Genomic DNA, 21067 nt, shown 5'->3' with positions numbered 1-21067 from the left:
CAAGCTAATACTAATTAATTAATTCAGAAAATCAATTAATCAATCAAAGAATTAAGAAAAAAGATGATCACCAAGCTAATACCAATCAATTAATTAAGAAAAAGATGATCAAGCTAATGCTAATCAATTAATTAAGAAGAAAAAGATGATCATCAAGCTAATACTAATTAATTAATTCAGAAAATCAATTAATCAATCAAAGAATTAAGAAAAAGACGATCACCAAGCTAATACCAATCAATAAACTAAGCTAATACTAATACATTAATTAAGAAAAAGATAATAATACTAATTAAGCTAATACTAATCAATTAATTAAAAAAGACGATCATCAAGCTAATACTAATCAATTAATTTAAAAAAGATGATCACCATGCTAATACTAATCAATTAATTAAGAAAAAAGATAATAATCTAATCAAGCTAAAACTAATCAATTAATTAAGAAAATGAAGATGAATTAACATTAAGAATGTTTAAAATGCTGAATTTTACTCGTTTAGATGTCAACAATTAAAATGATCTTATCTGAATGATTTAATTAAATAATTAATAAATTAAATAAATAATTATAATTAATTAAATAATTATTATGATAATTACAGTTGATTGTAATTCCAACAACAGGCTACAATTACTTTTTTTCTCCTTACTATACTAGAATAAAATACCAAACTCAAGATATGATACCGTTATAACCCAACATCATACTTTCGGTATAATGTAGGATTTTTTAACAGACAACAATATATTTATTAACATCATTTTATATTGTAGATTGTCTTGAGTGTAACTGTTTATTCGTTATTCATTCATTCATTTATTACATTTAGAAAAAAAGTGAACATGTTTCTTAACGGTCCCCAAAAATGAAAATCATAAAAAGGAATATCATACAGGTTGCTCTGAAAATAAAAATAAATAAATAAATAAATAAATAAATAAATAAATAAATAAATAAATAAATAAATAAATAAATAAATGAGAGCAATACTTAGAGCAAAAGACAATGGCTGAATATGTACAATCAAAACAAATCAGCAGTGAATAAAGTGAGACAGTCGTAACAGTAGTCCTTAATGTGGTTAGGGTGATGTTTAACATGCTGACTCAAATTTATTTGGTAGTCAAATAATAAAAAACTGTTCAGGAAGCATCTGGAGGCCTGGTGAACAGGTTTATTTGGTGCTCAGTGAGTGAAATCCTTCATGATACAGTGAGGCTTCCTTGGTCTGAGTTCATGAGTCAGCTTCCTTTATCACTTCTTACAGGGCCTTGTGACTGGTGGCTGTGCAGCTGCAAAAACCAGATAGCTCGCAGTGGTTGATGTTTGTGAGCATGTACGGGGTAGACCAAGATTCTTAAACCTCAGGAAGTCAAGTCTCTGGTGCACAGATCTTGCAATCCAGAGTAAGATTAAAGGTGATGCTCACACCCAGGAACTGGTGACTAATGTGGGTGTATATACTGATCAGGCATAACATTATAACCACTTGCCTAATATTGCATTGGTCACCCTTTTGCTGTAAAAACAGCCCTGACCCATCCTGCACTGTGTATTCTGACCCCTTTCTATCAGAACCAGCATTAACTTCTTCAGCAATCTGAGCAACAGTAGCTCATCTGTTGGATCGGATCACACGGGCCAGCCTTCTCTCCCCACGTGCATCAATGAGCCTTGATCGCCCATGACCCTGTCTCCGGTTCACCACTGTTCCTTCCTTGGACCACTTTTGATAGATACTGACCACTGCAGACCGGGAACACCCCACAAGAGCTGCAGTTTTGGAGATGCTCTGATCCAGTGGTCTAGCCATCACAACTGGGGCCTTCATCAAACCCGCTCAAATCCTTACGCTTGTCCATTTTTCCTGCTTCTAACATCAACTTTGAGGACAAAATGTTGACTTGCTGCCTAATATATCCCACCCACTAACAGGGGCCATGATGAGGAGATACTCAGTCTTATTCACTTCACCTCTCACTGCTCATGATGTTATGGCAGAACTGTGTATAAAGGAGTGTGTGTATATAACATGCATACTACTACTACTACTAATACCATTTTTTACTAACTTTTTTTGTTATTTTGGAATGCTGCTGTCAGGATTTGTCACCCCATGAGCATTATTGAGGTCAGACCTGAAGGTCTGGTCTGCAATCCGCGCTCCATTTCATCCCAAAAAGTGTTCAGTGGAGTTGAGGTCAGTGCTCTCCACAGGTCACTCCAAGTTCTTCCACTCAAAACCTCTGCAAAGGTGTTGCTTTGTGCACAGGTGCATTGTCATGCCGGAACAGGTTTAGGCCTAACTGTAACGCTACATCGCTAAAATTTTTGTGTGCGTCCGATTTCGTGGTACCAGTTATGAGATATGGGAGTGATGGTCAGGCACCTACATACTTTCTTTCAGCTAGAGTGTCCACTGGACATATCATAACACTTGTATACATTGCAAACTATAATCAGATGGGGAAATAAAATGGGATATATTTCCAAAACGCCATCACAGGACCAACTTTGTGGTCTTGATAGAAAGAGCACGTGCACGTGGTTTATTGCATCCTTAAGGTAAGTTGGAATCAGAGTGGGTGGATTTAGAGGGATGCATAGCAGCATCGGGAGTTTATGCATGCTTAATATCTTGTTAATAACATGAAAACATCAGTAATCTCTCTCTACCTCTCTTTTTTGTTCAAAGGAAGGTGACACTGCTAGCCGGTGCGGCTCATGTGACTATATATACATATACAAGTGGTGTCGAGATGCTTACTATCCCACACACACGGTACTATGCGGTTTTGCACTTCCTCTCTTTGCTGTAAGCTCATATTCTTTGGAAGTGTATTGTGCGAGCAAGCTCAGCTCGCGCGAGCCGAAGCGAAGCAGCAGACCACGCGCGAGTTGGAGCACGAGCGCGCGAGGGGCGGGAGAGACGGGGAGAGGGAGGAGGAGGAGGAGGAGGAGGGAGAGTAGGGGGAGAGTAGCAGCACGGCCGCCTTCAAAAATGGCGTCTTCGAGGGGGGAAAATGACTAATATTATGAAAAAAGCAAGGAGGCCTAGCTCTTGACGTTGAACCGAAACGGTCCCTCTTCGATTTTTTTGTAACCTTTAAATAACCTTTTTTAAAAAAGACAAAAAAACAGGAGGAACCGTGTGGGAGCCGTTTGGGCTAAACTGAGCGGCAAAAAAACCCGTCTTATTTTGATGCGTCGACAGAGCTAGCTTAGCTCGCGCTTTCGCTAGGACGTTAGCTCGCGGCTAAACGGTTATTTTGCGCGTGAAAGCGTTACGAGGGGATTTTGTGAGCTTATTCATACACGTTTTGCTCGTAGGGTTTGGGGGTAAGTTTGCGGGGTATTAGCAGGGCGAAATGTAGCGCGTGCCTAGCAGTCGTTGCTGCTCCTCCATTTTTTTTTTTATTCCAATAAAGCAGCCTGAGTGAAGAAAGGGGAGGAGAGACAAGGGACTGGACGTATACGGTCATACGCGTGCATCGGTCAGCGCTCGATAAACCGGGTCTACGTGTTTTTTAAATCGTTACATCGGCGTATCGCCGGAATGGCATTAATTAAGCTGATTTTGAAACCGAAAAGGAAGTGAGGTGTGTGTGTGCGCGCCTGTGTGTGTGTGTGTGTGGTTTTTGGAGGTGGTTTGGTGAACACCCCCCTGTATCACGCACTCTCACTCTCCTCCCCTCCATTTCCCTCTCTCTGTCTCTCTCAATATGCTATTTTTTCACTCCTATCCACATAGTCGCTTCTCATCAAGGTAGAATGATCGCAAATTAGCAGCGATCGCGTCGTTGCACGAACACACTTTGCACACCCGGATCTGTTTGTTTGTTTAGACAAAATATTTATTTTCATTTTTTTTGTTCTTCTTCGTACGATCATCCTCCATCCGTGTCAGAAATGGACAGGAATTACCCGGGTGCAGGTTTTGGGGATTTGGGCGCAGGAGCCGGATGGAGCTACGAGCGATCAGCTAAAGCAAGGTAATACATTTATATATTATATATATATGTGTGTAATAAATATGTAATAAACCATGCACCGCGCCTTTATTGCATTAACAGCGTAATGTCGCCGTGTGTGTGTTTAGTGGTGATTGGTCTTGATAATGAACTGTACATTCGCATCTGTGTGTGTGTGTGTGTGTGTCTGACGATTGCATTTGCGTGGGATGATGTGTCATAAGACCCTGGTCCTTAATGTGTATTTATTTATTTATTTATTTATTTATTTATTTATTTGATTTCTTGAATTTTATCTGTTATTCAGATAAGCCAGGGTGGAAACGAGAGGGATGTGATTGACAGCCTAATGTGCGGGTTTGTGGGGGTAAAGACAGAGCAGACACAGGGAGAGAGAGAGAGATGGAGAGGAGAGGAGAGGAGAGGGGGAAAAAAAAGAAGAAGAAGAAGGGGAAGAAGATGGGGGGCGGGGTAAAAATCTTGTACACCCGGATTTATTAGTGTCTCTTTGATAGAAATGTTTCTTGGTTTGGTGTGTCTTGTAGAAGTGGAGAAATACTACTACTAATAATAATTGTAATAAATGTGCAATAACAACACAATGGCTGAGATGCACGATGTGTTTCAGAGAATAAAAGGATGAACAGTTTGCAGTTTTAGCTGCTGCATGCAAGCCGCAGTGTGATTTTTCTACCAATCAGCAGCACGCGTCATTTCGGCATATCGAAAAGCAAATAAATGAAATAAATAATTAAATAAATAACAATAAGCAGAATGCACTCAGGGTCAGACCCGTGCTAGGCTAGCTGTGGTGCCTCGGCGTAGCATCCAGCTGACGTTAGCTTGCTAACAACATCATGGTCGCCGCTGTCGCATATAGGCCTGCAACTGGAACAGCACCCAGGCCTTTGTTCCTGCAATCAAATCCCACACACACAACGTGCAAAAGAGTGTAAATATTATTTCCTTTTCGAACCCAATCCAAACATTTTAAACAAGAGCTTTCTTCCCACCCGGGCTTGCAGATGCTAGCGCTGCTAAGTTGTTAGCCATCTACCTCTTAGCACTGGTGTTAGCCTGTGTGTATGCGTGTGTGTGTGTGTGTGTGTTAGGGCATCTGTTCCCGCTAATAAAGGATATTAAATGGATACTAGCCGAATGCAAATATTTAGGTTGCATGCATGTATGTGTGCACGAGATCCTTCTGGAGGATGCTCTGCAAAAAGAAATACTAATGCAAATGAAATGATAAAACAGGGGCAGCTGCGTGTTCCTGCTCTCGGACTGTATTCAGGTCATGTAGGAATTTCGCCACGGTTTCAGACAGGAATCTGCTCGCCATGCCTTTTACTTTGCCTTTGGATTGCTGCTGTAAAGTTTAGGCATATTTCTGTCTTTTGGAAACGCCATGCAACCTTGATTTAATTAATCAATTAATTAATTAGTTAGATAGTAACGACATGCATTTGACAGATCGACATTATCACGCTCCAGTAATAAATTAGCAGATTATATAGGAAACAACAACCAGTAAACATCAGCCAATTTCCAAATGCATTTTTGCACAGAGCTTCAACTTTCATTTTGAGTTTAGTTCAGAAATGAAAACTGTGAAACGAGACAATACATTTGGGTTGACCATACGTATATATATATATATATATATATATATATATATATATATATAATGTATATGTATATGTATGTTTACGGGTCAGCCATAACATTGTGACCAGTGACAGGTGAGATGACTAAGATTGAGTATCTCCTCATCATGGCACCTGTTAGTGGGTGGGATATATTAGACAGCAAGTGAACATTTTGTCCTCAAAGTTGATGTTAGAAGCAGGAAAAATGGACAAATGTAATGATTTGAGAGAGTTTGATGAAGGGCCAAATTGTGATGGCTATTCCACTGGATCAGAGCATCTCCAAAACTGCAGCTCTTGTGGGGTGTTCCTGGTCTGCAGTGGTCAGTATCTGGAAGTTTCTGGACACCCGACCATCACATGCATATGTCCGTATTATGGAACATCTCATTCCAGATTTAGTTCCCTCTTTACTTTTATTAATAATCTCTTCTGGGAAGGGAAGGCTTTCCACTAGATTTTGGAGTTTGGTTGTGGAGATTTGAGGTCAGGCTTTAATGTAAGAGATGAGAAGGTCAGAAGGGGTTCAGTCAGCATAACACTCCATCCCAGAGGTGTTCAGAGGTCAGAGCTCTGTGCAGGCCACTTGAGATCTTCCACTTCAACATGTCTTCATGGAGCTCGCTTTGTGCACAGCGGCATTGTGGGTGCTGGAGCAGGTCTGGGCCTCTTTGTTCTAGGGAAGGGAATTTGTACTGCTCCAGCAGGCATGTTATGCAGTTGTCTGCTTTCAGCCTTGTAGAAACAGTTTAGGAAAGACCCACAGACGGCTGTGATGGTCAGGTGTCCACAGTCTTTTGGCCACGTAGTCTATATAAAAATATATAAATGCAATAATATAGGTAGCACATATACACCTACATGAAAGTCTGATTGATTAAACATTAGATTACACACCCACATATGAAGTACAATCACTTAGGAAGGATATGTTTACAAACACAATTTGAATGCGTTATACAATATAATCCAGTGTAAAGTAATTATTATTATTATTATTCACAGTCAAAGGCTTTGATCTTACTACTTTTTTGTGTAATACAGTATTAAGCCAGGCTAAAACTTGGTATATTAGTACAGAATCATGTAAAGTTATTTAAAAATAATTAATTATGCTCAAATTTGATAGGGGTCTGTGTGTAGGTGCTTTAACACATTACTGATGGGACACTGAGCTGAACTGAACAGAGATACATTATCTCAGTTGTTTGCCTAATGGTCAGTCAAGATTTTATAATTATGTCAAAATTGTCCTACTTACATGCTTTTTTTTTTGTCAGTTTGGTGTACGGTAGCTCCAGATCTTCCCATCCAGAGTCCGAACTCCTCCACAGGCAAGCCTATGCCACTCCCCATCCTCTACAAGGTTATGCAACCAATCACCATCCGGGCAGCTCTGGACAGGGTGGGGCGTGGGGTGCAGCTGGGAGGAGTCTGGGTGAGTGACATATTTCATTTATACTTGTTCTGTCATTTTTCTAACTTTATTGCACCCTAGGAGCTGTGCTGTACCTAAGTAACCTCGGTTTCAGTTCTTACCCAGGCATGATGCAAGTGGTGGCAGAGCATTCAGGTGGAGCTAAAAATAATTCCGGCCATCAACTGGTCACACGCACTCGAAAACACTTTTTGATTAATGTCTCAGGGTGAACTTATTTCTCAACCGGCTCACCATCTGAACAGAAAGCTCGTAGTGACAGACTTTTTGTGAGACTTTTTTTTTTGGCAGGTTTCGGAGCAACCACCATTTTTTTCAGATGTGAAATTGGTTTTGCTTATTTACTTTGACTAATGACTAATCTTACTAATCTTTCCCTGCGATAAGTAGAAAGTCTGACATTTCCCGGGGAAAATCTCAAATGACATTCTATTAAGGTTGCTTGCATATTGCGTGGGTTAATATAAAGCAGCCGCACGCTCTAGGAAGATGCATCTCTTGTAGTTGCATGTGATATGCATCTTTTGTCTTTTTGTGTTTTTTGCAACATCTGGCAACGCGCTCAGCTTTATCTGTATTGTCACTAAATCTAAGTATCTGCAGCTTTTTGTGGCCGGGCAGCCACCAAAGACCTGTGCTCATCTGTCTGCTTACTAAAACTGAAAGTATTGTCACACTTGGTTTTGGGTGTGTGTGTGCTTCCTTTTAAACTTGCCACATGCCAAGTAGCTCTTTTGAATGAAATTGAACGTCAATTGAGAGATGCATGGTTTGAATTTTGTTTTGTTTTACTATTGTTCACAGATTTTATAAGTCACATAAACAACATGTAGTGAAAAGCTGAGTGGTTGACACTGGGAAGTAAGCATAGTAATAAAGACTAAATAATAGTAATAGAGGGTAATAAACTATATATGATGTCATAAAACCAAGCTGTAAGATAATAAAGTAAAAATAGAGAGGGAATACATTAAGAATGTAGTAATATAAGGAATATAATAAAAAAAAGTATATGATAAACGTGAAAAATGGAGGAGGAAGTAACAGGGACTGGAATAGCAGGTTGCAGGTTGCAGTGGTTAAGTGCTGTGCATTGAGTACTACTTACCTGCCTGATAACCTTCTGAGAAACTCCTCCTACGTTTATGGGTAGAGTTATGTATAGACGTAGACACAAGGATTTATATAGCCCTGCTTTCAGGTTTATTGTGAAACCTGCTGTTAGGTGGAGTGCTATGTGCACGCCTCATGAGTTGTTTCAGGCCTTCATAACACTTGTGATGTTCTCAGAAAATGTAGCATAGTATTTTTCTTACAATAATAATTGTACATATGAAAGTGTATCACAGGCACTGGTAAGGCCTCTATTGGCTTTTCATGCATGTACTGATTTGTTGATTTAACGGAATTTAATAATTTTTTTTCGCAGGCTTGTCTGGGCTTTTTGATGCCGGACTTCACCATGCGAGTCCCTCAGGCCCCGATCCCTCTGTTATGAACCTGATCTCAGCTCTAGAGTCCAGAGGACCACAGCCACCACCTTCTGCTTCTTCTCTTCTATCTCAGTTCCGCACTCCTTCTTGGCAGACTGGTGAGTTCTGACATGATAGAAGAAAGGCAAATTCAGATTCATAGATATAAAAAATGTGCACATCACTGAGCATTTAGAGCCACCAGCTAGCACACCATTTCCATAGCAACAGCTTATAAGGCATACATTTGAAAATAATACTAGGCCTTGTGATTATACTATGTTTTTTCTGATTATTTTGTGAATTCCTCAGAGCCCACTAGGAGTCAGAATTTCTTAATTATTTGCTTTGTTAATGTTTATTTATTACTCATGTGTCGTGTTTCTCTGTATTTTGTCCTTTTTCACCTTTCTTTAGCGATGCACACACCCGCTCCTGCAGAGCTTTTCATCTCTGGAGCCCTTCCTGGTTCTGGATCGTTCCCATCATCCTCCGCCTTATCGGCCTACCAGCACCCAGCTTCGTTTTCTGGACGCTCCTTTCCCGGGGTGACACCCTCGCTCTCTTTACAGGACACTCCTACATTCAGCCCCACCTCAAACGGCCTCCTGTCTCCCCATGATCCTTTGCTGCACATTAAGACACCCTCACAGTCAAGTCTGGGCTTCGATCGTCTGTTGTCATCTCAGGGTGCTGCTGCAGCCTATCGTGGGAGCCATGATCCTAGTGGTGGTAGTGGTGTTACTTCTGCTCAGGCATCCTCAGCAGCTTCAGCTTCTGCACGTCACCTGCAGTCTCACCAGTTTAACCTGCTGTCCTCACAGCTACAGGACCAGTCTTCACAGTTATATAGCGCATCAGTGTTCTCATCTGCTCCAGCTCCACCTCAGCCAGCTTCCCAAGAGCGGACTGTACCACGACAAGACAGTGTCATTAAGCACTACCAGCGTCCCTCGCCAGCACAAGCTCCCTCTTCCACACCTCATCCCCTCCAGCATTACCTCAGCTGTGGAGTGTCTGGGTATCAGCAGGCCCCTCATCCCCGTCATGCTGGTCTCTCCTGCAGTCCATTGGGAGAGCACAGCCCTTCCTCTGATCATAAGCCTTCCCCCAGAACAGAGCAGTACAGACCCATTATTCAACCTTCATATGGTTCCTCCTCATCGTCAACCTCTGCTGGGCCTGGAAAGGCAGCAAAAAGCAGTTCCAGTAGCGGTTACTCTTCCTCTGGCTCGGGGTCATCTTCCAGAACTCCCCATACACCACCTTCCGCATCCTCTGCTTCCTCATCTTCCTCATCGTCTTCTTCCTCCTCAGCCTCTGCCAGTGCACGCCAATCTAACTCCATTCCAAGCTCTACTTCTGCATCAGCGTCCTCTCGGCAGCAGCCACCAACCCAGTCTGTGCCTCCTCCACAAACACATTCCCAGCCTGCTCCCAGCACTAACACCTCTCAACAGACTCTTCCTAAAGCATGTCTCTCAGGCTATGGCTCTCCGGTGGCTCCAGTAAAGTCATCTAATAGTTTGACAGGACAGACCCCACCCCAACAGCAGCCTCAATCTTTTTCTCCCAGCCAGCCCCCATCACATTTATCTCAATCATATGCGGGGTTCAGTTCCCCACAAACACACGATCTCCCTTCAGCCAGGACCTCTGGAGTAGCGAAAGGTTATGGGAATCTGGGAAGCCAGTCATTTTCAGCAGAATCAGTATATGGGACAGATTCAGGTTATGGCTCACTGCCTCCATCACTAGGGGGAGCTGGAAGCCCCTCCATGGCCTATGCTGCCTCAGGACACTCTCCTGCACTTCTACGTTCAGGGGCAAGTGGGGGAACAGCTGGTGGAAGCAGCAATGGGGGAAGTACCAGTACAGGAGGTGGAACTAATGTGGCTGGTGGAGGGGGGTCTTACCACATCCCTGATTCCAGCCCATCTCCATCTGGCAACTCTGGAATCATTCGCCCGGGTCTGCATTCTCCGGCCCCTTCACGACCTGCTCAGTCACCTGTTGGGACAGGATCCAACAAATACCTATCCTCTGTTCTCTCACCTTCCTTCCTACCCTCCCCACAGGGCTACCCAGACACCCGAGGACCACGATCACAATCGTATCATCCCTCTGCCCCTCCCAAAGCCAAGTCTGATACAAGCCTGCTCGGGGTGGCTGAGTCTCGACCACAACAGGATGATGACGATGACGATTTCCTCATCCAGCATCTACTTCAGGCTCAAAGCCCTACTCCTCAAGCCTCACATCATCATCCACCTCAAAGCCATCATTCCTCACAGTCTACACAACAACCGCCAGTGCTTCCAACCCAAGATGGAAGCAAGGGTTTATCTTATGAGATGGGAAAAAGCTCTGAGGAACGATATCACCTTCAGAGTGTTATTCGAACTCATAGTGCAACAACAAACGCTGCGGTATCAGGAACAGGGAACGGAGCAGGTTTGGACAGTCAGTTGGAAATGTCTTTAAAAAAGCAGCAGCATCAGCAACAACACCAAACGCAGCATCAACAGCAGCAGCAGCAACAACAACACAAACATCAACAGCAGCAGCAGAAAAGCAGCAGACCTGTGACTGATGGAGGAGGACGAGGGAACCCAGATCAAGCTCATTCCCATTCACATCATCACCATGACTCAATGGGCTCAGTGGTCCACTACGGTCGGGGTGATCCTTATTCCCAGCATTCTATTTCGCAGCATCCATCTTCTCACCACCAACACACTCCACACACCCCTACACATTCTCATTTGCACTCTCATCCCCATATGGATCTTCAGAAGAAGCCCCAAGAGTCGGCAGATATGGCCTACATTCGCAAGACGCCTGATTTGCAGCAGCACCACCACCAACAGCAGTCAGGGCATCATCAGTCTCATCAGCAACAACACCAACAGCAGCAGCAACAACAGCACCAGTCTCAATCTCAAACATTAATGGAGTCTCCGACAGACCAATCCCGTCAGCCTCCTCATTTGTTGCAGTCCGTTCTGTCTCACACGACACGAAGCAAAATAGATACTCAGCAACAGCAACACCCTGCAAGCCAGCAGGCTTTAATGGAAGCAGCGGGTGGGGTTACAGCAGCAGAAACTCACTCCCAGCCTCAGGCATCTCAGCTACAGCTTCAGCTCCAGACCCAAGCTTTGGAAGCTGCTAGTCACTATAGCCATGGTTCTCAGCAGCAGGACCAGAATCATCCAAAATCCACCACAGTGTCTTCACTGGACATGCTGGAGCGCTCCCTTTCTCGAACATCAAGTCAGGAGGGAGGAATAATGGATGATAGAGCAGGAAATGAGGGAGGCAGAGGAAATCCCGGAGCTGGAACTGGAGGAACTGTTGAAAGACACAGATCACAGGATCAACAGAGACTTCCGTCTCATCATCCTTCACAGCACCATCCCTCTGAGTTACATTCATATCTTTCTGAGCCTGACTTGGGCTTATCTACCCCCTCCCATGGGCATCACCTTTCCCATCACCACCACCAATCCCAGCCACCTCCGCAAGCTCAACACCCTAACTCGCACCATCATGCTCACCCTCAGCATCAAACTCAACAGAGCCATCACCACCTTGCTTCTCAGCCAACCTCTGCCACTGCACAGCAACAAGAGCAGTCTCACTCCTCTCATTCTGCTCAGCTTCCTCAAGCTCAGCTGGACCAGCAGCATCAAGGAGACCATCACTTTGACTCTAGGGGCTCAGCAGTGAAGTCAAATGCAAATCAGAATCAATCGCATCAGAACCAGAGGTTTGTTCCACTAACATCTATTTGTTTCCCAGACTCTCTCCTTCCAGACGAAGAACGATCTTTTTTTCCTGGCATGGAGGACATGTTCTGCCCTGAAGAGTACAAGTCAAGCTGCTCTGGGGGAACAGGACAGGGACAAGATGGAGTTTCTCAAGCCCAAACAGGACAAGAAGGTATGGAAGGAATAAAATCAACTGCAGAAGGTGGAGGGGACGATACAGGTGCAAGCTATGACATGCTTGGTCACCCTGGCGACCAAGATTATGGGCAGTATTGCCATGAACTTGCAGAGCCTGACAATGGAACCATGCACCTTGACCTTGACTCTTTGAAAACCCATGAGCTCCCATCAACTGTCAATACAGAGCAACTTGGACTGATACAGTCTCAGCCAACTAGCCTTGGAATGGGAAGTGGTGCAAATGTTGGGGACGGAGCTGGGGCTAAGATGGTAAGCTCTGGAGGTTCAGGCTCTGGATCGGGAGGACTCACTTCTCCAATCTTCTGCTCATCCCGACCCAAAAAGCTCCTGAAGTCTAGTTCTTTCCACCTGCTGAAGGAGAGACCTGATCCCAATTCCCTTCCCAAAAAGAGCTATGCACAGGAATATGAATTTGAGGATGATGAGGACAAGGCTGATGTTCCTGCTGACATTCGACTAAATAGCCGAAGACTTCCTGACCTGATTCCTGACCTTGTATCCAGCTGTCGGAAATCCAGTGGTGGACCTATGAGTCCCCTAATGGGTGACTTGGATTTTGGATATCCCTCTCTTGGTCCACCTCCACAATTACTTCCCCACGATGGACCAAAAAAGAGAGGCAGGAAGCCAACCAAGCCCAAACGGGAAGGTCCCCCAAGGCCTCGTGGCCGCCCACGAATACGCCCTTTGCCTGAGCCCCATCACTCCAGGGCCATGATGGGAGAATGTGGAACAGGGTATATTCCTGAGAGAGGCAGGGGTAGAGGTAGAGGCAGAGGCAGAGGCAGGCGAGATGACTCTATGATGGACAGCAAAGATCAGAGTCATCTCTATCAACAACACATGCAGCAACAGCAAATGCATCACCAGCCACAGCAGCAGCAACAACACCAGGAGCCAATTAAACCTATCAAGGCAAGTTTGGAACGAGACTTTACCCTATTTTGCATTGGTATTTTAGGATCTCATTTTATGACAAGGTATATTAATATCCAAGTGTACATATGTTTTAAATGTCAATTTTTGTCTTCTTTAGATCAAGCTTCCTATTGGTACCATGTCAACTTCTGATGCCCTCTTGCGGACGGATTCTTTGTCTGGTACTGACCCAGCCCTCTCAGACGGTTCTGTTGGCTCTGCCCCTTCTTTGGGTTTGAGTCCAGGGACACCAGGAGTGCCTGATATGAACAGACCTTTAGACAAGAACAAGTCCAAAAATCAAGATGTGAGAGAAATAAGCATGTTTTCCCCCCTCTCAAATATATTTAATAAGTTACCTGTGAGCCTTATTACCCGTGCGCTGCAGATTGTATTTATCTTGTTCATCTTGTCTTTACTTCATGTATTTTGCCATTCTTTAGATGGAAGAAAAAGATTCTGAGAAGACTGGCTTTGTGGCCTCTTTTTTGGATTTTCTAAAATCTGGGAAAAGGCCAGGGAGCAGCTCTGGGAATGGCGATTCATCTCCAGGAAAAAGTGGCGGCATCCATCCCATATCTCCTCAACCACCACCTCCACCAGCACCTGCAGCATCCTCTGGTTATGGCGATAGTGAAGGCGATGGAGGGCTGTCTTTGGGAGGATGCCCGAGTCCTTGTAAACGCTTGGACGAAGAACTGAAGAGGAATCTGGAAACACTTCCATCCTTTTCTTCAGATGAAGAAGACTCTGTGGGGAAAAACCAGGACCTCCAAAAGAGTATCTCCTCTGCCATCTCTGCTCTGTATGACACTCCACAGCTAAGCACCTCTTCAATGCAGCCTCCCTCTCTCCCACCACCTCCTCCTCCAATTCCTCCTTCACCACTGACACCAACACAACAGCCACCTTCCCTTAGCCCACAAACCCCAACACACATGCACACACAGTCTTCTTCACATACACATCCACAGTCTCTCGAATCTGACATATTATCAAGAGACGAGCAGGGCGAGGAAGTTGAAGAGGAAAAAATGAAAGACGAAGACGAAGAAGAAGAGGAGCAAGACAAAAGAGTTGAAGAGAAAGTCCCAGAAATGGAGTTGCTGAGTGTTCCGAAAGTAGGAGGTACGAAAAGAGGGCACAAACAGATTCAGTTCATATAGGTCAACAACTAGCAACTCTATAAAGTTTCCTCTTTTTAGAGCACTAAAGGCTTTTGTAAAGAATTTTTGTGCTATCGTTCTTATTTTGTGGTCTGGCTGTAAATATGGTGAATATTCCTTTTCTTTTGCAGACTCACCTAAAGAAGCTTCTCAAGCAGCTGCTCCACCTTCGCTTCCACCTCTCTTCCCATCCTCCCCTGCATCTTCATCTTCACCCTCTCCACCACCTCTTCCTCCGCTCTCTCTCCCCTCACCGCTTCCCGAGCTGGAAGATAACCCATCTCCACCACAGAAACCTCAAGTTCAGCAGTCTTCACCTCCAGCCAGCCCTCTTGCCCCCTCCTTACCTGTCCTCTCTCCTCCACATCCTCTGCCGGTAGCCTCTCCTCCAGCCTCGGAGACACCCACGCCACCAAGCCCCCCTCGACCTCAGCAGCCCGCTCCAGCTCCTCCATCCCCAGAAGAACCCCCAGCACCTCAAATCCTGCCATTACACCTGGCGCAGAAACAGAGTGGTGCTGCCATTGCAGGAGAGACCGATGAAGATGAGAGTGAGAGTGGAGGAGAGGGCATCTTTAGGGAAAGGGATGAATTTGTGGTACGGATAGAAGACATCAAGACTCTTAAGGTACATACTGCGTCCCAACATATTTTTTTAGTTTTTTGGATGGTTCTACTAATGTTTAAACATGGAATGTGTATTAGATTTCAGTCTAATGACAGAATTACTTCAAATAAGTAAAATGTCACATGCAAAACATTTACTACATACAGTATTACTATGCATTATATATCTAGTTCAGTATTTCTAGTATTTCTGTCCAGAATGGCCAAAGACCCTGGCTAGAATACAGATTTTATTTCATTTTATCTGGTTAATGCTATTCTATTCTGTCTTCAGGAGTCTTTAAAATCACATAAAACATAAAATTGCCTTTAAAAAAACGAAGACCCGTTTTTATTATTCAGAAATAAAAATTAGAGAAGAATTTATAAACACAAAAAAAATAATGTTTGTCTTTATCTCTAAAAATGTAAAGGAATATTAGCTGTGGGTTATAGGAAAGGTTTTTGACCTGAGCTAGACCATGATCTCTGGAAAATCATTAGCAGCAAAGTTCCATGCGAAGAAATCCACTACAGTTACCGCACTGTGGAAGATACTGGAAGACGACTGGAGCAAGATCACACCAGAGCAGCGTGAGAAACTAGTGATGTCCTGCGACTGATGACGTGCTGAAGGCATTCAAAAAGTCAGGGCCTCTACACTTCCTACTGACTTTTGACCTCTGTAACCCTCAAGATGTTTTTCAGTCCTCCAAAGGTTTCTTGGTTATTTTATAAAACATGCAAGTAGAACAGTGTTATAACCCACAGTTCATATTCCTTAAAAATCTGAACGATGAAGATTTGCAATGTTTCAGGATGATTCTCTCCATTAAAATGATCTCCCCGTATGTCCCTCTCAGTCACTCGAACTATTTTAGCACAACTGTCACTGAACATATTTCGTTGTTGTTGCTAAAGTATCTCGCTGGTCCGCCTAACACAGTTGGGTCCATGAGTATTGAGCCGTTTGTTAACGAATACTAATTCTTGTCTGAAGATCCATTTGATTTTTCATCTGTCTTGCTCTCCCCAGCTGGCCCTGCAGACAGGTCGAGAGCCTCCACCCATCTGGCGTGTACAGAAAGCTCTTCTTCAGAAGTTTGCACCGGAAATTAAAGATGGACAGAGACAGTTCTGTGCCACGAGCAATGTTAGTCAAGTTCATAAAATGTTTTTTTTTTTATATAAACATATGCTGTTAATAATCAATAGATAAAGCTGTAATGAATAGATTAGAAAAACACGGGGTCCGACTTGCCATTTTTATTTTATTTAATTAGCTATTGTGTTTGTTTTTTGTCTTTATGATACCCTATCTCAATCGATCTATTAGTTGATTTTTTAATTTGTTTTTTATTTTTATTTTTTTTATCTTCCCTTCCTTAGTACCTTGGTTACTTTGGCGATGCTAAAAAACGGTACCAGCGACTATATGTGAAATTCCTGGAGAATGTGAATAAGAAGGACTATGTAAGAGTTTGCTCTCGCAAGCCCTGGCACAGGCCGTCTGTGACACTCAGGTACTTCCTTGCATTATAGGAGATCTCAGCAGTTCTAATAAGAAAACATCCTCTGGTTATTTTTTGATGCCTATAAGCATGCTCAGAGTAAATATATATATGTTTTTGAATAGCATCACACACACACACACACATGTATGACACATATATCTCCTGTAACCGTTACAGACGGCAATCACAGTCTCACCCGGTCCCAAAGATGACCCCACCTCCTAACAATCAGACGTTGCCTCGCGTTGTAAGAGATGAGAAAGACCGAGAAAAGGTGAAAGAGAAGGAGCACCGTGACACCAGAGAGAAGAACAACATCAAGGTGAAAGAGCATCAAGAAAAGGAACGGGTGACGAAAAGCAAGGAGCGAGAAGAAAAGAAGGACAAAGAAAAGAAAATGCCACCACCTCCTGCACCCCACAAGGCAGAGAAACGAGCAGCTGTGACAGAACATGGGAAGAAGGAGGAGAAAAGAGCAGCAGGAGTGGAGAGGAAGATGGAACGGTCGACAAAACAGCAGCCAGTAAAAGTAAAGGCTGAACCTCCACCTAAGAAAAGGAGGAAGTGGCTGAAAGAAGTGCCCTCGTCGTCTGACTCGGATTCTTCTGCTAGTGATGATGAGAGTGAGCACTTTATCTTCAGTGCTTCTTTATATATGTGTGTGTGTATATGTGTGTGTGTAACCAGGCTTAATTCTTGTAGTTTCAGTGAGAGCAGGCCTTAATACTCGAGCCATGCGAGAGATGTACCGAAGCTATGTGGAGATGCTGGTCAGTACAGCTCTGGACCCTGACATGATACAAGCACTGGAGGACACAGAAGGTATGAGGTTTATACGATCACACATTTCTTTCTGTGTCAGAAATGAGTCTGAACTGTTTAAATCAAATTGTTCTTTCCATTTTCAGATGAGTTGTACCTGCCTCCAATGCGGAAGATCGACAGCATTCTTAGCGAGCAGAAGAGGAAGCTGCTAAAGCGAGTCAGCATGAACCCCCAGCACCAGGTACACAGTGACCTCACTACGTTTCTCATATTATATATTCCTCATGTATTAACCCCCCCCCCTCTCCCCCTTGCCTTGAAGGAGGCCCTAAACACTTTTCCTCAGATAACAGCAGAGCCCTTGGACTCAGGAGCTGTGAGGGTCAAACTTGGTGGGGAGTGCTATAACCGAAAAACCCTGAACCGTGTCAAGAAGAATATCCCTAAACCACAGGTACTTGTTTTCAGACACAAACTTGAATTCATGTCATTTCAATGTCCATAACTCTTGTGTTCGGTTTAGGTTAAGATGACCTTTTTGATATTTTTATAATATTGATTATTAATGATATGATGTTAATTGTGCTAGATGCAGACGTAGAATAGAAGCAGGTGGGAATTAGGCAAACTATTGACATTAATAATACACTGTAGCTTGTGATATCCAGGATCTAGTTATTATGTAGCCCCACAAAAAAATGAAAGAGAATTCTTTGCTGCTTCAGGTCCAGGTACCTTCCTTCATACTAGTCTTCATCCATGCTGCTGTTCTAGAATTTCTGATGATAGCTTAGCCTAGTGTTTCAAACAAACATGAAAATCATAAATAATCCAGTTTTAAAATGACAGAAATGGTGTTTTGCTCATTCTGAATGGTCAGGTGTTTAAAGATCTAAAAATGATTGACAGTGTAGTTTTGGAAATACTTAGAGGAAATATTGGCTCCGGAAAGCAAGGATCACTTATCTCCTATTCTAAATAGGAAAAAAATGTCATATTTTAACAGTGGCTAAAAACAGAAGTAGTAAAAATCCTTCAGCTGAAACTCACATATACGTTAACCATTTTCTCATTCAGGACATCAAGCTGTCAACAGAGACGTGTCGGCTCTACAGCTTCTACCATTCTCTGCACCATTACAAATACCACACCTTCCTAATCTGCAAAAAAGAGGTAGCGCCACTTCTCTTTAAACATTCTTTTGTAATGGAGTGAAAAATAAGGAATCAGCGGAAATGTTTGTCTCTCTTTCTCAGACCAACACTATAGAACAGGCGTCCGAAGATCCCGGGCAAGAGGAGGTTGTTCAGCAGTGCATGGCCAATCAGAGCTGGCTGGACACACTCTTCAACGCCTTCTTAGAACTGATGACCCTCAGTGCCAAAGCCTGACAGAATGAAAGCGTTCGAGAGGGGGGTCAGTGACAGACAAAGGACAAGCCCTAAGGATGCAGCAGAGGCTCTTGTGGAACAAAGGACATGGATTTGTTTTCACATTGCCTCCCTCACTCACTCCCTCCCTCGCTCCAGTCCTCTCCTATTGTTTTTCTTGAGGCGTTTCTTAAGATGATTGTGATACATGACCAGGCGATAGAGCCGCCTCTCAGCAGGTAGCTTTTGGCAATGTAAACTAATCAGCGCTTCGTTACTGAAGTCAATGAGAGCATAGTTTTCATGCTAAACAGATTCAAGGCAAAACGGAGAAGATATTCGCATACATAGACGTGACCAATTTTTTTTTGAGAGCGAGAGAGAGAGAGAGAGAGAGGGCTGATGAGTGGATGGATTGCTCCCTTTTCGCGGCGGTGAATTCGTTAACTGACAGGTGAAACGGAAAATGACCGACGTAGAGTACTGTACAAATTTTACGCGATGTTGATTTGGAAGAAAAACTTTGACCATTTGGAATTTAAAGACCTTGCAAGGAGGAAGTCTGTTACGATTTGAATTTTACACAGATTATTTTTTAAGACTACGAACTTTTATTCTGCATTTTTTTTCCCTCGAGTGGAGGAGCGACGCTTTATAAACGAGCGAAGAGTGGCGTGCGAAAGGAAAACTGACAGTGAAAAAAAAAAATGCTAACCAGTGTAACACTTAATGCTACGTGAGCGAAACCAGAGAGCTATACGCGCATTTCTATTATTTATATAAAGACATTTCTAACAAGAGCTTGCACATACGGTATAAAGCAGCAATGCTTCATTATTCATTTCATAACATTATGTTCTGATGCCATACGCCAATTAAAAAAAAAAAAAAACGTGTTGTCAAATTCAGAGCCGTCTTCCCCGAGGCTCATGGAGAGTTGGCGGTAACACATGGCATCGGGGTTTTTTTGTCTGTAAAAGAAAGAAATAAAATATCTTTCAGCTACGCAAAACTGTATTATTTCAGTGCATTCTTCAGAAGATGGACATGAAAACAAGAGCTAACTATAGCATTCAATTCCCACTAGGGAACAAATGATGTATTAGTAATATTTAAATAGGATCTTCTTTTTTGTTTTCGTTTCATTTTTAAATGTTTTGTCCATTTTGTCTGTATTATGAGTATTATTTTGGAACAATCTAATACTGTGCTTCTTTTGAAAACCAAGCCTTTTGTGTAAATACTGTACAGCTCTTCACTCAAAATACAGTTCTTCTGTACATGGACTATTCCTGTATTTGACAAACAAATAAAATCAAGGAGCGTATAATGTCTCATACAAATGTCAGTTTTCCCCTCGTCTTTTCTACCTTTTTGAGACCGCATGTTTCAGCAAATACCACACCGTCCACCGGCGTCCGAAGATCCCGGGCAAGAGGAGGTTGTTCAGCAGTGCATGGCCAATCAGAGCTGGCTGGACACACTCTTCAACACCTTAGAACTGATGACCCTTGAAGCCTGACGGAATGAAAGCGTTCGAGAGGGGGGGTCAGTTCTATACAGTTGTTGTGCTAAATATATTCAGATTTCGATGCCGAAATATGAGATTAACTCCAGAGTATTTTGTTTTATTTTCGCTCCAGGATTCAAAATAATTAAGGACGAAGGCAGTAAATAATTAAGAACATTGAGATGTGACTAAAAAAAAACACGACAGATGGAGTGTTGCTTTGTATTTATTATTTTTTAAAATCATTTTACACACCCCTACAGAATCGAGGGCTAATTTGTGTCGATTCATTGACCGTCACTTATAAACCCCATGAAATCCATGTCACTTCCAGGATTTCAGGTAAAATCTTGCCCTTGCCTGGAGGATTCCAGTTTTTTGGGAAATTTCCAACTGCAAGCTCAAACGAAAGGTGAACCTGATTCTCAAGGAAGCTACCTCAGGAAACACGGTGGAGTAATCTTCTAGCTGCTTTTGGTTGTTGTGTACGTGGGAAATTTGGGGAAGTATGGAATGTAAGAGTATCTGGGAAACCGGTTTATGGAATTTTCCGGAAATTTACTGATATTTCAGCTATGACTTTTCTGTTAGAAGACTGGAGACAGTGCTATCTTCTGACCACAGGTTCATATCACTGGTCATGGACTTCCTCATTTTAGAATGTCTTGATTCGACGTGAATATTTTAAAAGAAATGGTAAGATTTACTTG

The 21067-nt window shown here is 43.0% G+C and overlaps 1 protein-coding gene and 1 long non-coding RNA gene across 2 annotated transcripts in view; one reads left to right on the top strand and one right to left on the bottom strand.

Annotated features, from left to right (window-relative positions):
- Positions 1-2957: 2957 nt before the first annotated feature.
- Positions 2958-20224, top strand: prr12a (proline rich 12a). The gene is made up of 15 exons (XM_058407109.1): positions 2958-3996; positions 6905-7062; positions 8492-8653; positions 8952-13423; positions 13545-13733; positions 13870-14554; positions 14724-15220; positions 16235-16351; positions 16588-16721; positions 16890-17335; positions 17415-17534; positions 17621-17718; positions 17800-17931; positions 18555-18650; positions 18734-20224. The coding sequence occupies exons 1-15, from the start codon at positions 3914-3916 to the stop codon at positions 18866-18868; spliced, it is 7524 nt and encodes a 2507-aa protein (XP_058263092.1). The 5' UTR covers positions 2958-3913; the 3' UTR covers positions 18869-20224.
- Positions 19224-21067, bottom strand: part of LOC131364047 (uncharacterized) — a 5363-nt gene continuing 3519 nt past the window's right edge. The window contains exons 2-3 of the long non-coding RNA XR_009206416.1: positions 20218-20365; positions 19224-19818 (exon numbers count right to left, since the gene is read on the bottom strand). This is a non-coding gene — a long non-coding RNA (uncharacterized LOC131364047). The remainder of the gene's footprint in view (positions 19819-20217; positions 20366-21067) is intronic.

This window comes from Hemibagrus wyckioides, linkage group LG13, assembly GCF_019097595.1.
Source record: "Hemibagrus wyckioides isolate EC202008001 linkage group LG13, SWU_Hwy_1.0, whole genome shotgun sequence".
Lineage (NCBI taxonomy): Eukaryota > Metazoa > Chordata > Actinopteri > Siluriformes > Bagridae > Hemibagrus > Hemibagrus wyckioides.
This window is presented reverse-complemented; position numbering and strand designations above follow the sequence as displayed.